Here is a 21,602-nt window from a genome sequence, read left to right as displayed (position 1 = left end):
ATTTATTCCTCAAAAAACTAAAAATGGAACTCCCATTTGACCCAGTAATCCCACTTCTAGGAATATATCTCAAGAAACTAGAAACACCAATCAGAAAGGATATAGACACCCCTATACTCATAGCAGCACAATTTACAATAGCTAAGATTTGGAAACAGCCTAAGTGACCATCAGCAGATGAGTGGATTAAAAACTGTGGTACATCTACACAATGGAATATTACACTGCAGTAAAAAGGAATGAGTGGGGCAGGCAATGAGGGGATAACGACACATATGTAATACCTTAATCAACAAGGAACATAATAATTAAGTAAACTAAGCAGAGTGTGGAAGGTGATAAATGCCAGTTGATAAGTAGAAAAAATAAAGAGGAGGTGGGGACTGTATCCGGCGTGTGGGAGTGGGCATGAAGGCTGTTACGGTATTAAGTAGAGTGCTCCCAGTTGCCCCACTGAGAAGGTGGCATTTGAGAAAGGCTTCAAGGAGGTAAGAGCTGAATCGTTCAGACACCTGGGGGAAGAGCATTCCAGGCAGTGGGAACAGCCAGTGCACAGGCTGTGAGGTGGGACCTGCCGACCATGATCAAGGAATAGGAAGGAGGCCAGTGAAGTGTGGCTGAGTGAGTGAGAGGGACAATGATAAGGGGCGGTTGGGGTGGGGGGCAGGCGGGGAGCGGGTTAGATCAGTCACATAGGGCCTTGTCCCTCATTTCTCTTCTTACCCTTTCTTACAAAGTCACTGCACACAGTGGTTTCTGGAAAGCAGACCACATGCTGATAATCATGCAGAGCAGGGCTGGGATCAGGGAGAGGCAAGTGAGGTGTCCAAGGGGGAAATTTAAAGAGACTCATCCTTAGGTGTCAGCTCTGCATTTACATGACATTAAATTTTGCACTGGAGGTGCCTCACCCTAGTGCCTGTCCTGATGTAGAGAATTCCTGCTCTGTAGATTTGTCCACAAAACAGGTCTACATTTCTATACCCCACACTTATCCTTGTCCGCCACCACTACCCATATCTTTGCAAGAATGATCTATCCTGCAAAAGCATATCAGCAAGAAGCATGGCTGGGCAAACCAACCATCAGGGGATATGGGTTTGCTGTTCTCTTTGGCCACCCGATTCTCCCAGCTCCAGCAGGGAGAGAACATATTCTGGGCTAGATTTAGCCTTTCGCCTCTGAATCCGTCGGCAAGTGTGTGGATGTGGTTGAGAAGTTGTGCCTCTGGAGCTGGGGAATAGACATTCCATCAGCCTGTGGCTCTGAGATCACAGATAAGATTGAAGAACCACTTGTATGGTCGAGTGCACAGGGGGAGTCACTCTAAGCCGACTTGATGGCCGAGGCCAAAAAGTCAATGCTCCACATAAAACAAATATACCTTAGAAGGAATTCAAAGAACCTTGAGGAGTATACATTTTTAAGAAAAGGTATTTCCTTAATAAAAAAATAAATAGATGAATTCACATGAGCAAGGGGCAAGGGGGTTGGTGGGCCTTCTTGGAAAGGGGTCAGTGCACAAGGCCATTAGTTCCTTAGCTCAATAATGGTTCCATCAGGATCATCTCCATCCATCAACAGACAGATGAGCCCAAATTGCTCACCCCACACCAGGGTCATCTGTCCTCTACTTTTTCTTAAAGAGTTCAACCAGCCCTGGATGGTTTTGCTCAGTGGTTAGAGATTGGCCCATAACTGAAGGGTCACGGGTTCAATTCCCAATCATGGGCATGTACCTTGGTTGCAGGTCAATCCCTGGCCCTGGTCAGAGTTCGAGCAGGAGGCAACCAATTAATGTGTCTCTCTCACGTCGATATTTCTCTCTCTCTCCCCTTCCCTACTCCCTTCCACTCTCTTAAAAAACAAAACAAAGCCGAAACTGGTTTGGCTCAGTGGATAGAGCGTCGGCCTGTAGACTGAAAGGTCCCAGGTTCGATTCCGGTCAAGGGCATGTACCTGGGTTGCGGGCACATCCCCAGTAGGAGGTGTGCAGGAGGCAGCTGGTTGATGTTTCTCTCTCATCGATGTTTCCAACTCTCTATCTCTCTCCCTTCCTCTCTGTAAAAAATCAATAAAATATATTTTAAAAAACAAAAAACAAAACAAAAAACAATGGAGGAAAATATATCCTCACTCCTGGGGTGATTAAAAAAAAATGGTCCAACCAGATTGGGGTTGGTACTTCAGATATCTGACAAAAGACATTGGCAGGAACTGGGAGGGTGGAAGACTATGAAAATGAAACAAAAAGCCTTTGATTTCCCATTAAATAAAACAAAAGGATCTTAAGAGTGGCCAATTTTAGGAGCAGATACAACTTTTGAAGATTTTGATCAGAATTAAGATAACCCCATATTAAGCTTTGTTGTAAAATTTAGTGAAGGGTGCAATTTTTTTTCTCTAATTATTGTACTGCAGCTTCAGTTTAAGAAATCATGAAAACTTAGATCCAGACACAACATATTTGACACATTTTAAGTTGCTAGTGATATTACTTCTGAACACATTTTTATTGCTGTCAAACTTAGTACCTTTGATCAGGACACCATTTACCCCAACTGAAACCTGTCTGTTCTTTAAAATCTTTTATCTGTTTGCTGCTCTCTGAAGTGGTAGCTGTTTATCACATTGCAAGTGCCTGAGGCCTAAAAGCTGGAGACTGGGAATTTGTTGCTCATAATGTTACTTCTGAAACATAACTTCCCAATCTTATTTTAAAATGAAACAAAAACCCAGTTCTCATGAAGCAGCCAAGCCAGTTTTTACCATGTCCTCACATCGGCTATCTACTGAGCTCCCCCTCATTCAACAAAGACTTTGGCAAGTGGCTCACTGTCCTTTTCTTCTTCATCCAAAGCTTTGTGTCTAATCTTGGTGACATAAACATCTAACTCATCCAATATTCTAGCCTCTCAACACTCCACCCTCCCCATTTTCAATGGCCCTGTGGCCACTCTACCTTAGTTCCCCAAATACCTGGGTTCTGTTTTTTTGTTTGTTTGTTTTGGGTTTTTTTTGGTTTGTTTTTTTTTTTTTTGGTTGCTTAGGGTAAGAGTTAGTGGCCTAGAGTCAGTTCTGCCCTCAGAACCAGGCAACCCCGGCAATGGGGCTCACACGATGGGACCTGTGCTATAGGGGTTGTCCTCTGTCCTTTCTCTGCTAATTCCCTTCCAAAGATGTGAGAAACCTGAGACAGCCAAGAAAACGTGTAAAGTCACATATCCCCTTTCTAGGTCACTTTCTAGGTACCCAGGACCCCAGATATTGCCACCCAAGTGACCCTAAGCTCCTTGAGAATTGTTCTTTGAGAAGAAGGAACTTCAGTGTCTAAATGATGAATGTGGGCCTCTTTATGCTGTAGGATGGGTAGGATGGAGCCATAAATGGAAAGAAGGGAGGTGGCTATTCCCAGCTAATAAGAATGGCTGATGCTTCTTATGAATTACAGCTTTAGTCCTGCCTTCTAGGTAAGATAAGATACCTAATCACACAATTGTCTCTGCTTCCTGACAGAAATCCACAGAAAAACCCTGCTTCTTTGAGCCCCGCCCCCTCAAATCACCTAATGCATGCCCAAATCCTGTAGGTGTTCTTTAACACATTTGTACTGAGACACCACAGTTCCCCATGACGTTTGTGCTCCCTTGGTGCATAAGCCAATAAACCCAACTTTAACTTACAGGTGTGTTCTTAGGGTCTTTGACTCCCTAGGTACCAATGTGCTACAAACTGGCATGTAATAGTCAATATTCCATTCTGGCATCTCAGAATAAAATAGTGTATGATAATTAATAGTAGGCATTAATATCATCATCATCATCATCACCTAGAAAGCAAAAAGCCACAGATACATGCAGTAATATTGATGAAATCTCCCAATGATGCAGAGTGAAAGAAGCAAGAAACAGAATAATGCACACTAGAGTATGAGTCCTTTATATTAAGTTTAAGAAGTGGTGACACTATGTTGTTTAGAGCTGTACATAAACTAAAACTGCTCTAAAGAAAAGCAAAGGGTGATCACGTAGGGGTCAGGAAGGTGGTCTGGTGGTCTTCTCTGGGGTAAGAAGGTCATTCTGATGGAAATGGGTACATAAGGTGTTTCTGGGATACCAATCAGTTTCTATTTATTGATTTAGATTACATAGCATAAACTTTATATCCATTCATTAATATGCACAAATAAGTTGTATGTATTTTTATGTTACATTTCACAATGTTAAAATGCAAGAATAAAAGAATAAGAGCGCTAAATACACTGGAATTTCTTTTCATAAAACAGCTTAGATTTGGTTAGTAAGAGTCAATTCACGAGGTGCCCACTACCCATGAATGAACTGCTAAACTGTAACCTCTGAAATGGCAGAGATGATTAAAGGCCTATGGACTTAACTGTAACCACTAGGACTTTCTACTTCAGGCGGCTCTCCCCACCCGCCCCCCATTTGCCTCTCTTAGCAATAATCATTCCCTCTACCTTGAAGGATATTTCGGTCGTCATGGTGAACCCATGGGTGATGACTGGTTCCTCCTCTGCAGTCCGTCCTTTCCAGCAGTCCAACTCCACACAGCGACAACCAGACAGGAGCACTTGACGGTACATCTCGACGGAGGAGTTTCCAGCCAGCTGGCCAGCTGTAAAACACCAACAAAATGAACCCCAGAATCCCATGAAGCATAGCAGACACTGGTGGCTTCCTAGACAAGCTCTTCAACAATAAGAAACCCGCAGTGTCTAAGAGATGGAATAGTTGTTCTCAGCCTTTGTTCTGCCTCAACATACCAGAAGATAGTGGGACAATCCTTAATGCAGTTGTGACTCCCTAGCAGTGGTTTTGGGGAAGAAAAAATGTAAGAAAGAAAACACTGTAACAATAGCAATAACTCATTTTTATTAACTTCTTACCATGTGCCAATTATAGTTTTTTGAACCCTACATGTATTACTACATGTGTTACAAAGATTTCTTGGGCTTACTAACTTTAAAAACAAACAAAGAAACTTAGTTTCAGATAATGAAAATGGCATAGAGGAATTCATTTACCCAAATTTCTGAAGCTAGTAAATGGAAGACCCAGGATTATAATTTCAATATATTTCTGTCTTTCTATGAAGGAGTACTGTTGACAGGTTATTACTATATAAGTCAATCCCTCTGTCATGCTTGTGCAAGTCACACATGCTTAGAAAAGCTAAACATTCTCATCTCAAAAAATGCTCTTTTATAGGAATAACTTTAAACTTGATAAAAGAAGTGAAAAACTTATACTCAAATAATTACAAAACATTGTTTAAAAATTAAAGACAACCTAAATATATAAAAAGACATCCCATATTCATGGAGTGGGAGACTTAGTATTAAGATAGTACTACTCCCCAAATTGACCCAAAGTTCAATCCTGAAGATTCTAATATAATTTTGTGAGCAAACATCTAGATCTTCCTGCAATTTGATCTCTGGCCCTGCTTGAATGACTAAACAGTTCTGCAATTTGAATTCTGACTATTTACATGAGGACCTGCATTCCCTGCACCGTCCCTTTAATCACAAAACTTATTATATCAGTTTATTTTGCAGACTTGAAGGGAAACTGAGGTATTGGCTCATGCCTTGTGACTTCCCCCTACTGAGCATGCCTTGTGACCTGCCTCCTGCCGATCATGTCTTATGACTCCAATCTTGGCCATATCTCATGACTCTACCTGCCAATCTCTATTCTCCTTTGCACATATTCACTGTTTTGATACTTGCCCCAACCAATCCCCTTAAAGGTCAGCTCCCTGTGCCAAATGCACTTAAGTCCTGTGCCCTATCCCTTCCTCTTCAGAATGTACTTTTGGTCTATGCTGAAGGCTACCTTTCCCTGTAAGCCACAGACGAATCTTTCTTTTGCCTGCCACAAGGGTCTTCTGGAATATCTATTGACAATTTTCATCAAAATCCTAGCTGGCTTTTTGGCACAAATTGACAAGCTGGTCCTAAAATTAGTATGAAGATGTAAAGGGCCCAAAATATCCAAAAACGGTCTTTAAAAAATAAGAACAAAGTTGGAGGGCTCACACTGCCCAATTTCAAAACTTAACTGTGAAGCTATAGTAATCAAGACAGAGTACTGGCATAAGGATAGACATATGGAGCACTGGAATAGAACTGAGAGTCCAGAAATAAACCTTCATGTTCATGGTCAATTAACTTATAACAAGGGTGCCAAGACGAGACCTTGCAGAGAGAATCATTCTTTAAATAAACAAATGGTGCTGAGGCAACTGGTTAGCCACATGTGAAATAATGATATTAGACACCTATCTGACATCATATACAAAAACTTGGGATGGATTAAGCTTCTAAATGTAAGTTTTTAATAAAAACGATGCTCACATAGCTTTAAAAAAATGTAGAAAGCTCTTAAAACATCAGGTAAATCTTTGTGACTTGGATTTAGCAGTGATTTTGTAGATAAGAGACCAAAAGCACAAGCAACAACAACGAAACAAATAGGTAAACGTCATCCAAATTAAAAATCTTTGCGAACAGAACCGAAATATTCCTGTGAAGTGATGAGAATTATAATAATGAAGGCACCTGAGAAGTCCTGGCAGGAATGAAAGCCCAACTATTCCTGTCTCACTTAAGAAGTCACCAATTTCTTGACAAATTATTTTTGTAAGATTAATAATAAATAACTTTCAAGACAAGCCCACCACCAATACACAAATGGAAGTCTAGTTTTCCACATTAAAGATTTTCTCTGATTTATACTCTGTAAGCCTCCATCACCTTTTAAAATAGAGAGTTTAAAGATGACATTGATGAAAACCATTAAAATGATGTTGAGACGGACAAATGCCTGGTGGAGACAGGGAACAAAGAAAATGGATGTCACTACACCCAGTGACCAGCATAACAAAAGGGTGGCACTCTTGAGTTCCGAAGGGCCCTAGTAAATGCACTGGAAGGTAACTGAGTAGGTTTGCACAATCACTTTTCTCTACTGGAAAAATAGGGCATTTTATCTCTCTTATTAAATTTAAAAATTTTATTGTTGACACTATTACAGATGTCCCACTTTTCCCCCTCCCTTTGCCCACCTCCAGCCAGTCCCCTCACCCTCCCCTCCACGAGATCCTCACCACACTGTTGTGAAAAATAGGGCATTGGAAACATGCAAATGTGCTTGAAAAAGCAGAAATGCTGACCAGATAATCTAGAAAGTTCCTGGTGCTAGATAATCAATTTGCCATTTATAATTGCCTCAAAGTTTGTGGAAGTAAAGGTCTTTGCTGCACAAAGGGCAAGAGGGCAGGGGAAGTGAAATGGAAAAGACAGTTGTTTACCTGGTAAACTTAAGGGAGGGCTACTTGCAATTTCATTTATTATTTAAAGAACAAATAGAAGGAATTTAATGTGCTTGAAAAATGTTGGTCAGTTAATGTTTTGAAAGACATAGTAGGCATGGGCTTGTGACATGCAAAGGAATCTGAAAAAACAACACCACAAAAAAAAACAAACTAAAGAATGGGAGGTGTGTGGGTGTGTGTTGTGTTTATTGTCTAACACCTAAACCCAACAGAATCCCTCCAAAGTAAACTTGTTCATTCTTACAGTGAGTGATCATTTTAGACATGGAAGTCTCCCAACAACAGCATATTTTGAGAAAACTCACATATTTCCAAAATTGTCCTCTTCCTTGGAATGCATATTAGGTTCCTTCTATGTTTTTCCTTCCTTTATGGAGATTTTTTCCAAAAATGTATGTTAATATTCTGCATTATTCTCTCCTTTTCTGCCTAAAGCCTCAAAGCTGGCTTATTTTTCCCCCCTCTAGTTCCTAACTCCTCATTCTTAGATCCTATGTCCTGTTATATTTCATTTGATCAGATCCAATAAATACAGCTTCTGGGGCCAGAGCATTGCCAGGGGTGGGGATTAATAATATGTCATGAGTCACTCAACCCTTGTGATTTCTGAAACTAGTATCTGACATCATCTGCCTGGCTTTGAGCACCCCCTGGAGTACATTCCATGCCCATGATGGAATTAAGGAGCTGAAGCTCCATGGAGATTAACCCCTAATGTTGCCCCAAGTCATAGCTCTGCAACTTCTCACTTGACTGCATTCATTCTGGGCAGCTGGCTACATTCACTTGAGCTTTGTCTCAGATTACCCAAGGCTTGCAGGATGGAAGAGACCAGCAAATTGAAAATAACAATCCCTCTATTAACACAGGCTTCTGAGGAATGTCTCCTCTTGCAAAGGTTGATGATTGTGTATATTTATAGTTAACATTTTTTATTGTCTTCTTATCAATCTCCAGTGGAAGAAGATTCCAGAGTGTGATTCATTTGTTAATTAAATGACCTCCTTTAATAGGCATTGTCTCCTTTAATAAATGGAAATGGGGGACTATTTCTCTTTGCTTTCAAGGCAGTCAGAGCCATTCAGGGTGGGGCAAAGTAGGTTTAGAGTTGTTCCTATGGAAAAATAATACAGTAGTTAATAACTAATAGTATAAGAATAAAGTCTGTGTTTCTCCTACTCACAAACCTCTTTTTGCCCCACTGTGTAATCACGCCTACCCTTGAGAGAAGTCTCTAAAATACAAAGCAGGTTTTGTTCACCTCAACTGTCTCTTGCGGCACCAGTCTCATCTGATATTTTCTATAGTGTCTGTCTGCAGCCTCAGGGAGACTATGAAACTCTCTTGAGTATAGATCCAACTGTCATAAGACGTCTTAGGTAGGAAAGTGAGAAAACATCTTTAAATGTGTGCCTTACTAATTATTAGAGTCTGTGCATATTCCCACATACATTCTCTGTGGGATACAAAATACTGGGGATATAAAATGGCATGAGGCATACTCCCTACCTTCACCATCTAGGTCGGGAGGCAAGCACAAATAAAGAAGTTTCTTACGTGCCAGGGTGTTTAAACTCAACCTAAACTCTGGTTGCCCTTTCTTTCTCTTCTTCCTCTTTCTCTTTGCCAATAGAATTTTCTATTTAGGTTCTATTGTGCTTCAGGTTCCCCTCCCCAGACCTGGGGTAAGTATTAATTCTTCTCAGCCAGTCGCAGAACTTCTGTGGCCCATGTTAGTAGTTCAAGTGGGCATTGCTGTGTGGTGTTATATCTGGGCTATATCTAATAGGACATAAAGGAAAGTCTACTTGGTTGGGTGAGGGGACTTCACTCTTACAAAGGCTCACAAGACAGGGACTTGCCCTGTGCCACATGTGGACCTTATTTCACAGGGAGACAATATTCAGGGTGTACAGTCATATTGAAATCATAAGGGAGCAAAAAGATGGAAAGCATCTGGGCCTCCCATGACATCAATAAATACCTGATTTAATCAATGGTCAATCAGCCTGCTTCTGGATCTTTTGTTGTATGAGGTAATAAATTCCCTAATATTTAAGCCATTAAGTAATAGTATCTTAAGTAAACCAGCCAAAGTAAGACAAATACCATATGATATCACTTATATGTGAAACCTAAAGAACAAAATAAATGAACAAACGAAATAGAAGCAGACTTATAGATACAGAGAACAAACTGATGGGTGCCAGAGGAATGGGGGGTTGTGAGGAAGGGTGAAAAAGGTTAAGGGATTAAGAAAGTACAAATTGGTACTTACAAAATAGTCACTGGGATTTATAGTACAGCACAGGGAACATAGTGATACTGTAATAATTATGTATGGTGCCAGGTGAGTACTTGAAATATTGGGAGGAACACTTTATCAAGTTTATGATTATCTAACCACTATGCTATCCACCTGAAACTAATACAAAATAGTATTGACTATAAACTGTAATTGCAAAATAAAATTTGAAAAAGTAGTATTATTATTTTACTTATAGCCCCAAATACTCTGACATGTATTTTACTTAGAGGCAAATTTAAACGTGTATTAATTTGCTCAGTTCATCTTCTTTCCATTCTATCACCCAACTTTCATAGGTCTGTCTGTGATTTAAATCAAAAACAACAGGTTGCATATGCTGGAAGCTAAATGAGTGGGAGAGATGTGAAAGGGTTGGCAGTGGAAGACTGACAAGGGTCAAACTGTATCTTGAGTCATTTCTAGAATGACTCAAGAACATATATGAGATTTTTTGTAGCTAAGAACATATATGAGAGAGAGGAGGTGAATGATTATTTGATTCATTCAATCAGATAATATAATTTGTAAGAGGAATGACTGAAACCTAAAGTTATGTTTTCCTTTTTAAGTTGAACTAGGATGTGAATTATTCAGTTATACCACTTTGCCTTGCTGGTGTATATGGAGCCATTATCTCCCAAATGGTTTGTAATATGGGAAGATTTATGAAGAGCTGAAAAACTACAGGTTGAAATGAGTGCATACTGTTCTATCTGGAGAGACTTTTGTTTTGAATCATAAGGGTAGATTTCTCAAGGAAAAACAATAATTTAAAACATAAGCACTACTTGATGTACTGCCAAGGCTATCCAAACCCTAGAAAATGACCATCATAATTAAAAATCAACTCGTTCTGTGCAAATATTCCTCTCAATCATCTGATTTTATTTTTCCTCTTGGGTGTCTTGATAGTTAACAAAGGGGCAATAATGAGGAGAGAAATAGACATCATAATAATAATGCATTGCTAAACTGATTGGTTTCATAGTGTAGATTTAATTTTTATAGTCCATTTGAGTGCTCAAAAGAAAACATTCTAAATATCAAAATTCTCCTTGTTTGAATTTGGACTGTCATTTCTCAGGTATACCAGTTCCTAAAATGCTCTAAGAAAATAAGTAGGATGGTGATGGGGAGAGGAGGGTTGGTCATAACCTTAATAATGTGAATCTTTAAGCCTTCATTTCTATATTAAAAACATACTGCAGTAGGTGCCAATTTTGTTTATGCCTAACATTTTTCAAACCTATTTGAATAGGAAAGCTTTCCTTTTGCTCCCAAATAACCTTTATATAAAATACTGTTTTTATATAAAAAGTTTCCACTTGTTCTGTAAATAGCTGTAAAATGAACCCTAACTCATTTTAATATTGAATTTTAGCATTAATTGGACTTTATTAAGTTATACATACATTGGTCATATTTTTATTTTCTTTATTATGCTATTTATTATAATATTCTTAATTGGCCTTGGGAAGTTTGAATTTCTGTATCATTGATATTTGTATTTACCCATAGGTATATGAGTTATACATTTAGATTATCTAGAAGTAAAACAATGATACTACTAATATTGTATAAAGTAAAATCAGATTTTACCTGTAAGTCAAAAGAGGATTTTAGGTAAAGCTTCAAGAGCCTGTATTCGTATTTATATATAATTATTTTTGGCTAATTATATGAAATCCTTATTAATTTCCCTGTAGGAAAAGGAAAGACTTTGATATTGGGACAAGGTAATATTATTAAAATGTGGATTTTATAATGCAAACTTTGGTATACAAAACATAGCTCAGGAAAGTGAACAAGATAAATTTTTTTAAAACTTAAAAAAATCAGAACATCATTTAACATAGGTAATTTTAAAAAATTAAATATTTGAAAATATGCTAATTCTACTATTAGATATTAAATAATTGGAGAGAGAATTGGTTTACTTGTTCAGAAATCATACATATGATTCAGATGGTGGTAATATGAAACTACTGTACAAAAATTTAGACAGTTATTTGAGTTCTTCCTTCATCAAAAAAGGAATGGACTCTTTCCTAATAGCTGGAAGGTCTTCCTTTTGAGAACTGTTTTCCATTAATATGCTAACACCCTAAACAAGCTAACAAATGGAGTCAAATTCTGTACCACATCTGTGCTTACCAAGCTATGAAGATTAATAAAGGATGCACAGGTATAGAATCAATTTTAATTGGGTGGTAAAAATGAAAATATGTATGTGAACTTAAGTTTTTATTTTGTTTTGTTCATGAAAAAGGTCTAGAAACATCGTTTTATAAGGCAGGGCAGGATCCAAATTGCTATTACTCATACAATTTCTTTCCCACTAAAAGGAACGAGGAATCACTGGGGAAAAGCCTGGTTCCATGTGTTTCGTAGAAGTAAACAAGGTGAGCCTGGAAGATCTTCATGTACCAGAGAGCAAAGACATTTTCAAAGATCAATGGGTGATGCCAAAAAGACATAGAAACCAGCCTAAAATATGTTGCCACCAACAAATGCTGAGGCAACTTGAGCATCAAAAGTGGCTTTGTTTGAAGGAACACACATAAAAATCTGAAAACCATAGGTCCATAACGATACACAGAAAGAGAAAAATTAATATATTTTGAAAGAAGTTATAAAGAACAGAGTGTATATCCAGGCAGACTTGTCATTCAATCATTTTGGTATCACTGACTCATTTATTATATGACAAGTAATAGAAAAACTGTATTAAATAGATCAGTTGAAAGCATTTGAGGATTTAAAAGGACTATTGGCATAATTACTGGATATTGTGATTTTCCAGGTAGATGAAACCAGTGTCCAAAATTTAACTGGATATGCATTTCCAGTCATCCTGAGTATACAAGAAATGCAAAATTCTCTCATGGGCCAAGGTCTCTGAAGTTGTATTCCTATGATCCTATCAAATCAAAGCTCTACACTCTTAACTTGAGGTTTTATAGACCTCTCTCCTCAAACTTAAATGAGAAAAAAGATCACATCTTTAATTTTAACCTTTATGTAAAATTTAACATTCTCTTCATTTATGAATGCAGGTAAAAATCACAGCAGTACTAACAGGACCTATGACTTTGTCACGAGTGGAAATCCCAGATATTCTCATATCATATTCTAATTGTAGCAGATATCACAACATGCTATTTGTTAAGCCCAGATTTCAGGATCCCCAATAGACTGCCAGGGAGCCAGCTGAGTCCAATGCAAAAGCAGATAGAGTTTTTATTCGGGCTAGCTTGAGCTCCCCGACCACATTCGCCAACGTAGCAGTGGGGTGGGGGTTGTGGGGGGGCAGAGAGAGCTAGCTCTGTGGGAAGAGGGGTTTTATAGGGGGGTTGGAGTAAGGGGAGGAGAGAGGACTGTGGGCCCTGCCGATTGGCCAGGTGCAAGTCGGGGTCTTGTTACACAGGATGTGGTTGTGTCTATGGTGCACACTTCCCTTGATTGTCATTGGTAGCCGAGGCTTGGGCTTCCGGGAAGAAGATCCTTGCCGAGCACATGGCTAATGGCTGCTGCCCCAAAATGGAGGATCCGGGGTAAGATGGAGGGCGTAGCCCTTGCCCTTTCACTATTTACGCAAAAATTTTATTGTATTAATAAAATATGTATTACTTTACCACAGATTTGATTTTTAGTATTTGATAAAAACATTTCAATAGAATTTATTTCCTCTTGAATCCTATGTATGTACTTTATTTTATACATTGAACACTAGAATGGTTCCTAGACTTCATCGGCCTTCCCAATAGGTCAATGGTACCAAATAAGATGAAAGAGGCTTGAGAAGGGAAAAGCCCTTTATAAAGGCTTAGAAATTTAAGTGGGAGCTGCAAAACCTTTGAGATAGGCCTAAAAAACTGAATCCAGGGAAGTGGGCTGAGTGGACACTCTTCTCTTACAGTTAGTGGTTTTACAACAGGGCTAAAGATATCTTGACACCCCTCCAACCCAGAGCTCTGGTCTATGTCCCCTCCCTTTGAATCTGGATAGGACTGTGACTGTTTGGACAAATAAATAAGGAAGTGGCAATACAGAACTTCAGAGGTTAAAGGCAAAAAGACAATTAATGCTCCTCCTTGTTCTTTGGGACACTCGTTTTCGTAGCTGTGAGCCGCCATGTAAGTTGTATCTCTACCCAGGGGCTGCCATGCTGTGAGGAAATGCACACCACATGGCGAGGCCTCCTGCTGGCCATTAGGTCAGCAGTCCTAATGGGGCCCAGCTGTTGTATGGCCCCAGCCCAAGTGCCAGACATGTTGGAGGAGAAGCTTCCAGATGATCCCAACTCCCGAGGTGTTTGTGTTACCCTGAGCCATTCACTTCCCAGCTGAGGCCCAAGACACCAGGGAGGAGAGACAAGCCATCCCCTCTGTGTCCTGCCTGAATTCCTGACATAAAGAATATGGGTCCAAAAAATAAATAGTGGCCGTTTTATGAGTTTTGGAGTGATTTGTTAATGCAGAAAGGGGTGACGAGAATAGGGTTTGAATGGGCCAAACATGAATCTAGTTAGTTTTATGACATGGATCTCTTTTAGTAGATAATGTCAGTTGAAATAAAATAGACCACACGTAGCCTGAGGGCCAATCTAATTTTCCTAAAGATCATGCGAGTTGCAGTTCAAATGACTATGGAACTCAGACTATATGACTCAGAATAGATGGTTGCTGATTACACAGGGTCAACCTGACAGCCCATTCCAACTGTCTCAAGGCTACATTTCTATCCATGTCATTTCTATTCTAAACTATTTTTCATGGAGTGTGGGATGCCAGGCCAGTGCAGAACCTGATACCAACTCCAACTGCATTTGAACCAGGAGGACTAGGCCTCTTTAAGGAATTGGGAAGAAAGAACTGCTTAGGTGCCAGATGGCTGAACCCTGTGAGATTGTCTTGGAGAAGTCCCCAGTGCCTGGGTCTCCCTGGTCATGCCACAGGTAGTGTTACTGGTCTGTCCACCAAGCAAATAACACCCCCCGAGCAATGAGCCATGAGCACATCAAACCTCCCCCAAGACATGGGGAACATTTACCAGGCATAGAGTCTAAATGACACCCCAGACTCTGGTTGCACTGTGGGTCTTCAGGTCTCTCTTATCTTATATTCATTTGGAAATGAATTGTGTGAAGCAGGAGAGTGACATGGCTTTTAAAACCAGTCAATAAAAGAAAAATACCACATGATCTCACTCATTTATGGATAATAAAGACCCTTATAAACTGATGAACAAAAATAGATACAGAGGCAGAGCAGCATCGAACAGACTGCCAAACTACAGCAGGAAGGCTGAGAATGGTTGGTGGTGGTGGGGAGAGGGAGTAAGAGATCAATCAAAGGACTTGTATGCATGGATATAAGCATAATCAATGGACACAAGACACTGCGGGGTAGGGGAGGCCGGGGGAAGGTCAAGGGGGAAAATAAAAAGGAGACCTATGTACTACTCTCTATAATATTTTAAGCAATAAAACAAAATTAAAAACAAAAACAAACAAAAAACTTGTTTTTCTTTTTTAATTAACCAGTAGATTTTCCACAAATTCTTTTCAATGCCTGTGATTAGAGATCTGCTATACAGAAAGTATTCTCCTAGAAATGTATTTTGATTATAAAAACATTTCAGCTTACTGAAATCTGTATGTTATAGATTTTAACTTAAAACTATGTTGAGATAACATATGTGTATTATGTGTGCATATATATGTTTTAATACTTTTTGATTTAGTGATCTACTAAAAACCACGACAATACTCAATTTAGGACAAATTAGGAAATACTTGTTTTTACTCCTTCATTGTAATATTTATAAAAAATATATGTTGTCATTCACAGGTCAATTTTTTTTCATAATTAAAACCCTGTTATACCTTGAGCAAACTGGCAATTTGCTTTGTGCAGAATTTCTTAATGCCTTCAGAATTTTTCTGTAGATAAAAGACCTGCAGATAACAAGTAGGATTGTAAATGGCTTTAAGTCCACTGAAGAATGAGCACAGTTACACAAAAATTCCATTGGTTTGAAGATACCACACACGGACACCTTTAGAAGGCTTGGAAACTTAGATGGAGATACACGTGAAGAAATGATATTGTGTCATAAACATAAGGACACCACTGCTTACCTCTGGAGCCTCTGGTCAGGACCCCAGTTCTCAGAGGGATTTCACAAGAAACAAAAGCAAATGTACCTTCACTTATAGGAACGGAAGCAGAGGATGGTGAGATTTCGTGAGACTGGCTCAAAAACTGTTAAAGAATTACCAAGTCGTACCTGTGAGGTAGGTGTTGTGCGAGGAATTAATGAAATAGTGAGAAAGGGGCTGAGACATATCTTCATTCAAATCCAGTTTCTCAGGTGAAACGACTCCATTTTCTTCTCCACTCAGGTAGCGCATAAACCCGTCCACTGAGATCTGTCCTGGAGGCAATGCAGAGTGAAGAGGAGTGTGAGCGTATTGTTTTCATGGGTGGCTGGCACCATGTGATTTTACTTTTCCTGCCCAGAAAGCTCTGGTCACAGAGCAACACAGGCCACGGCAACCTGCTGTTTTTAAATATAAGAATGGTTATCAACTTTATGGATGGATACAAAAGTTATTAGTGCTTATCTGTGGCTAATAGAATCAGGGGTGAATTTCTAAATTTTCCATTATAAATATGTGCTACTTTTATAATGAAAAAAGTTAATTGCAAGTGGTTTTATTATTTAAAATGAAGTGAAAATGTTTTTAAAAATAATCTTTTTTAAAAATAATAAAGATGACCACAAATGAATCTCTCTTGGGGGCGGGGGGGGGGGATGGAAATCAAATGATAAAAATGAGGTCTTTAAATTTCTTATTTAGAATGATTTTATTTCAAATGGAAGAAGTATGATTCACACTTTATTTGGTTAACTAAGATTCTGTTCTTTTCTTGTAACCTTTCTGAGGTGACTAATGCTAAATATTGAATTAATTCTTTATCGTTATCATAAAAAATCATACTAATCTTTATACAATACATAGAGAGAGCCATCTTAATTCTTTGATCCATCACCATAGTTTGTTTCTTGGACCTTAACCTCCAAAGCCTGAAAAAAACCCAGCACAGTTGTGGGTGGTAAAGACCTTGTCAGTACATGTTAGAGGGTAGCATTGTCTTCCTGTTGAAATGGTGTCGCATTAATATAAAAGTGGTATATGTTCACTGAAGAAAATTAGGAAGTGAGATAAGCAGAGGGGAAAAAGAAAACATTTTCTGAACAGCTCTAATTCTTCTTTCAGAGCTAACTACTGTTAAAATCCTGTGTGTGTGTGTGTATGTGTGTGTGTGTGTGTGTGTACTTCCAGAAGAAAAATGTGTGTGCATAATTATTTAATGAAAGCACAGCCGCTGCCTTTAAGAGCTCATAATCTAAGAGAAAATAAGACAGTTCACACCTTGAAAAGGAGATGTGAGCTCCTCCAAAGCAGGGTGTGCATTTCTGTCTGTCAGCCCTGGAATCTGCCACAAGGCTTTGTGCAGATAGGTGTGCACTCATCACTTCTTTTTGATGATCAGTGATTTAAAATAGAAAATAAGTTGCTTTAAACCTGGATGATCATGAAGGACAGCGTGATTTTTTTTTCCTGATTAGTTGGATCATGTGAAATTGTTAGTATTTGGCATTATGCAACTTGACAACTTGATACAACTTAGTCTCTCCCTACCCGTATTTCAGTGGACCTGCAGTAACTGCCAAGTATCCTTAGGGACCAGCAAAGGAAAGTAAGGTGACTGCTGGGCTAGTGTGTGCACCAAGTCACTGTGGGTTGAGGAAAACTCACAAGTGTATACCTCTGAAGACATGCAGATGACAGCAGTAAAATATTGTGTGGTGCTGGATTTTTATGGTGCTGGATTTAATCCTGAGGCTGTCAGCTTGTGTCTGTTATCTTACAGGAAAAGATATCTTTGGTCTAATCAGCAAATTTTAAAAGCAATTAAAACAAAACATGTGCCAATATGGCGGTGATGAAAAATTAATTTTAACTTTAGCATCGATTCCCATTTATTGCCTCTAGTGCCTTCTGGGCACTTGTGTTGAGAAAGATTCTGAAGTGAACTTTTGATTAATTTTGATATCACCATGGGTACAGGACAGAAAAGTGGGGGTATACAAGATATACTTGTCATTCTCAAATGAGGATATTATAATTAAAGTCAAGTTTATACTCTACAGTATGCCAGGAAGCATGTGTCAAAGTTCTATTTAATCCATTACTGAGGAAACCAGGAATATGACAAGGTCATTCCAAAGGACTCTATGAGACTCTGATACATGTATATGTGTGTCACCAAATTCCCCAAACAGAGAAAAACAACAACCCCAAAACCTGTCTTTTAGTCAATAAGATATAACCAGCTCTGTATTCAATTTAGCACTTTTTTTTGCATTATCATCTCTACCTTTATTATTTCATAGAAATTGAAAATTTTAGTCAGTAAAAAACAAGAATTAGGTGAATTGGTGTTTGAGAAGGTTATTTATCATGAATCATACTAAATAATGTAAAATTCCCCAGTGATGAATTTACCTAACCTAGAACAAGAATGATGAATGAGGTTAGAGCACAGTTCAGATTATGATTATAGAAGAGGTGAGCAAACCCTGGGAACCCCCTTTCAACCCCAAAGCTTTCCCTTGCTAACTAAAGGAACAAATGTGAAGATTTTTTTTTAAATATATTTTTATTGATTTTTTACAGAGAGGAAGGGAGAGAAATAGAGAGTTAGAAACATCGATGAGAGAGAAACATCGATCAGCTGCCTCCTGCACATCTCCCACTGGAGATGTGCCCGCAACCCTGGTACATGCCCTTGACTGGAATCGAACCTGGGACCCTTCAGTCCGCAGGCAGACGCTCTATCCACGGAGCCAAACCAGTTTCGGCCAAATGTGAAGATTTTGATGCACCAAATGACTAAGCACAGATATGCCAAAGTCAAGAAGAGCCGATGAAAAAGTAAGGAGTGGTCAGTTTATAAATTGCAAGGTGTCAGCTAAGGGGTCTGGAGTTCATTTGCAAAAATGCAGACGGTACTGGCATAATGAATTAGCCCCCAAATAGTTCTGACTAGTAAAGGCTTTGAGACAGAAAACAGAGTCTTACTGAATTCCCCTTTGTTGCATATAACCTACAGTTAGAGTATTTGCATTTGCTATTAACTTAAATGCATAAGTCTTCTTACACTAACCTTGCACTATTTTTGCAAAACTGCTTACATTATCTTTCTGGTCTACTGAGGAGCATAGATGAATGGAAAACATTGAGAGTTAAGATAGGAAAACATTGATATCCTAAACAAATTAGTAAGAGCACAAGAAATCCATTCCTGCGAGCAGTAACTGATCAGGGACAAACTCCACAACTATAGGATGAGTCAACTCTCCAGACTCATAAGTCTCTTCTAGCTCTAAAATTCAATGAGTTCAAGTGGTTTAATATAATGGGGATGATTACTAGTTCAATTAAAACAAAATGTCCCATAATAGAATGAGATTATAAAACATCAAACCACAATTAAGAGTAATGTTACAATTTTCTGGAGTAAAATCAACAGTGAAGGAAGTTAAGTTCAGAAGGATAAGGCCATCTGACAAAGGCTAAGAGTAGAGCCCCCTATATATTTTCTTAATAAAACATTTGTATGCTTCCAATTGAGTGTGTCACTCATACCAGTATAATGAAGGATAATATATTGTTTGAACCACTTGGAACAGCGATTTCAACCTTTTCGTCTCATACACCCATAGGCTAATTAATAAAATTCTGTGGCACAGCAAAAATGTATTTTTTACCAATCTGACACAAAAAAGGTATACTTTTGATTCATTCATACCAGATGGCTATTGTTGTGTTGGCTGTTGTCATTTTTTTAATTTGACAATCTATTTAGTCACTGCCCCAACTAAATAGTCAGGTATTGCATGTTTTAAAAATTCTTGTGATTAAAAACAAAACAAAACAAACAACAAACAAAAATTCTAATGACATGCTGGTTGAAAATTGCTGACAGAGTCAAAATAGAAAAAACATAAATCCCTCAAGGAATGAAAAACAACAGCTGTATAAAGCTTTTCCATTCAAAAAATGTTCTGGTGTTCAAAAAAGTGAACTGATGATACAAAAGTGAAGCGATCTGACTTTTATGGGGAGGAACAATCTCCAAAGAGACATAGGAGGCAAGTGGCAAAATGATGGCCCCCAATATGACTCCTCATACTTCAGCGATATCCTTGCTGCAAAGAACTCTCAAATGTCACATGGGTTTGCACAGATGCCATGGCCAGCAACTGTACCTCTACCTCCTTCTGCCTGTCCCCCCCCCCGCCCCCCCGCCCGGGGTAGATAATGACTGAGGCTCCACCGATGGCCTCCTGAACATGTCAGGAAGACAGAAATTCGAAATCTGCTGTGACAAAAATGCGAGCACTCAGGGGTGCTCTAAAACAATGCAGTGTATCCACTGCCACTCAACTGGATGTATTTCATGCTTACAAGTGCATGTGAAGGCCCTTGAATGATTTGTTAGGGTACGAGCTACTCTGATATCTTATCTAAATCTGAGGCCAGCCCATGGGCCTCAGGAACAACCAAGAGTGAGGAGGCTTTGTGTCCAGACAAGGACACTTTGGAGAATGGAACAGAAGAACGGTGCAAGGAGTGTTGTGGACTGGTCCTCCCATCCTCTCAGGTTCTGACTCCTTTATCGACTGATGTCTAGAAGCTGACTTCCAACAGGACTTTTCAGCTTGCCCATTCTGTTCTGGGCATCTGAGAATGATGTTTTAGCTCAAGTCTCTTGGGGAAGAACAAGATATCATGAACTTACTTACTCTAGAGCTAAGGCACTCCTTTTCGGTGGTTATTAATAAACATATTTTTAGGGAGATGCCAGAGGTGGAGAATAAACAAGGATGTGCCCAAAAGAGTCCTGACCTTCAAGAACTTATAAAAAATACCATGGCAAAATTCTTATTTTTTAAAATATATTTTTAAAATTTATTTCAGAAAGAAAGGGAGATGGAGAGATAGGTAGAAGCATCAATGATGAAAGTAATTGGTTAGCTGCCTCCTGCACGTCCCCCCACTGGGGATTGAACTCACAACCTGGGCATGTGCCCTGACGAGTAATAGAACTGTGACCTCCTGAGTCATAGGTCGATGCTCAACCATTGAGCCACACAGGCCAGGCTCTCTCCTGATTCTTTACAAGAGCTCAGTGATCCAGGGAGGGAAACAGTACAGCGTGATAAAAAACAATACAGCATGATCAAAAGCTCTAGGTAGGATTCATGGGCACATTACTCAGGCACATTGAAGTCCGGCTCTTCCCTGCTCAGTGTGTTTTTTAATGGGAGGGTTACCTTGGGGATCACTCCATCATGGCGTCAAAGTGCTGACATGGAAGCGCTCCTGAGCTAGTCCTAAAAGCAGATGTGAGGCGGCAGCAGCAGAGTGCTAAAGAAAAAATAATGCTGTGGAGGTTCAAGGAAAGACATGTGGCTGGCTGTGTTTACAAACATAGTCTTGTGTGTGTGTGTGTGTGTGTGTGTAATGGATTCTGACTTTAAAGGAAATATATGGTATAAGTGCGAGCAGGATAGGAAAGGAAGAAAGAGAGGAAGCCAGTGTTTGAAGAGTTCATGAATTTAATCTATTTCCAGTGTAATGTTTAACAAACATTTATATATTGCTTGCTATATGTAAATATTAACTCATCTCATCCTCATAATAATAACTCTATGAAGTGGATACTGCTTTGATGCTTATTTTATAGGTGAGAAATGGAAAGCAAGTAGCTTGCTTAACATCACACAGCTTGTGAGTGGATAAGTTGGGTTTTGAGCCTCAGTAGTCAAGCTTTCTGTTCTCTGCCATTAACCA

General features: G+C 39.1%; 1 protein-coding gene across 2 annotated transcripts in view; it reads right to left on the bottom strand.

Annotated features, from left to right (window-relative positions):
• The window catches only part of PLCB1 (phospholipase C beta 1), a 631,360-nt gene that overhangs the window by 140,333 nt on the left and 469,425 nt on the right, over nucleotides 1–21,602 (bottom strand). For both annotated transcript variants that reach the window (XM_015560268.1, XM_006758081.2), the window contains exons 9-10: nucleotides 15,962–16,108; nucleotides 4,481–4,638 (exon numbers count right to left, since the gene is read on the bottom strand). In XM_015560268.1, coding sequence (XP_015415754.1) covers nucleotides 4,481–4,638; nucleotides 15,962–16,108 — 305 coding nt within the window. The remainder of the gene's footprint in view (nucleotides 1–4,480; nucleotides 4,639–15,961; nucleotides 16,109–21,602) is intronic.

Source organism: Myotis davidii, unplaced genomic scaffold, assembly GCF_000327345.1.
Source record: "Myotis davidii unplaced genomic scaffold, ASM32734v1 scaffold32, whole genome shotgun sequence".
In the NCBI taxonomy this organism is placed as follows: Eukaryota; Metazoa; Chordata; class Mammalia; order Chiroptera; family Vespertilionidae; genus Myotis; species Myotis davidii.
This window is presented reverse-complemented; position numbering and strand designations above follow the sequence as displayed.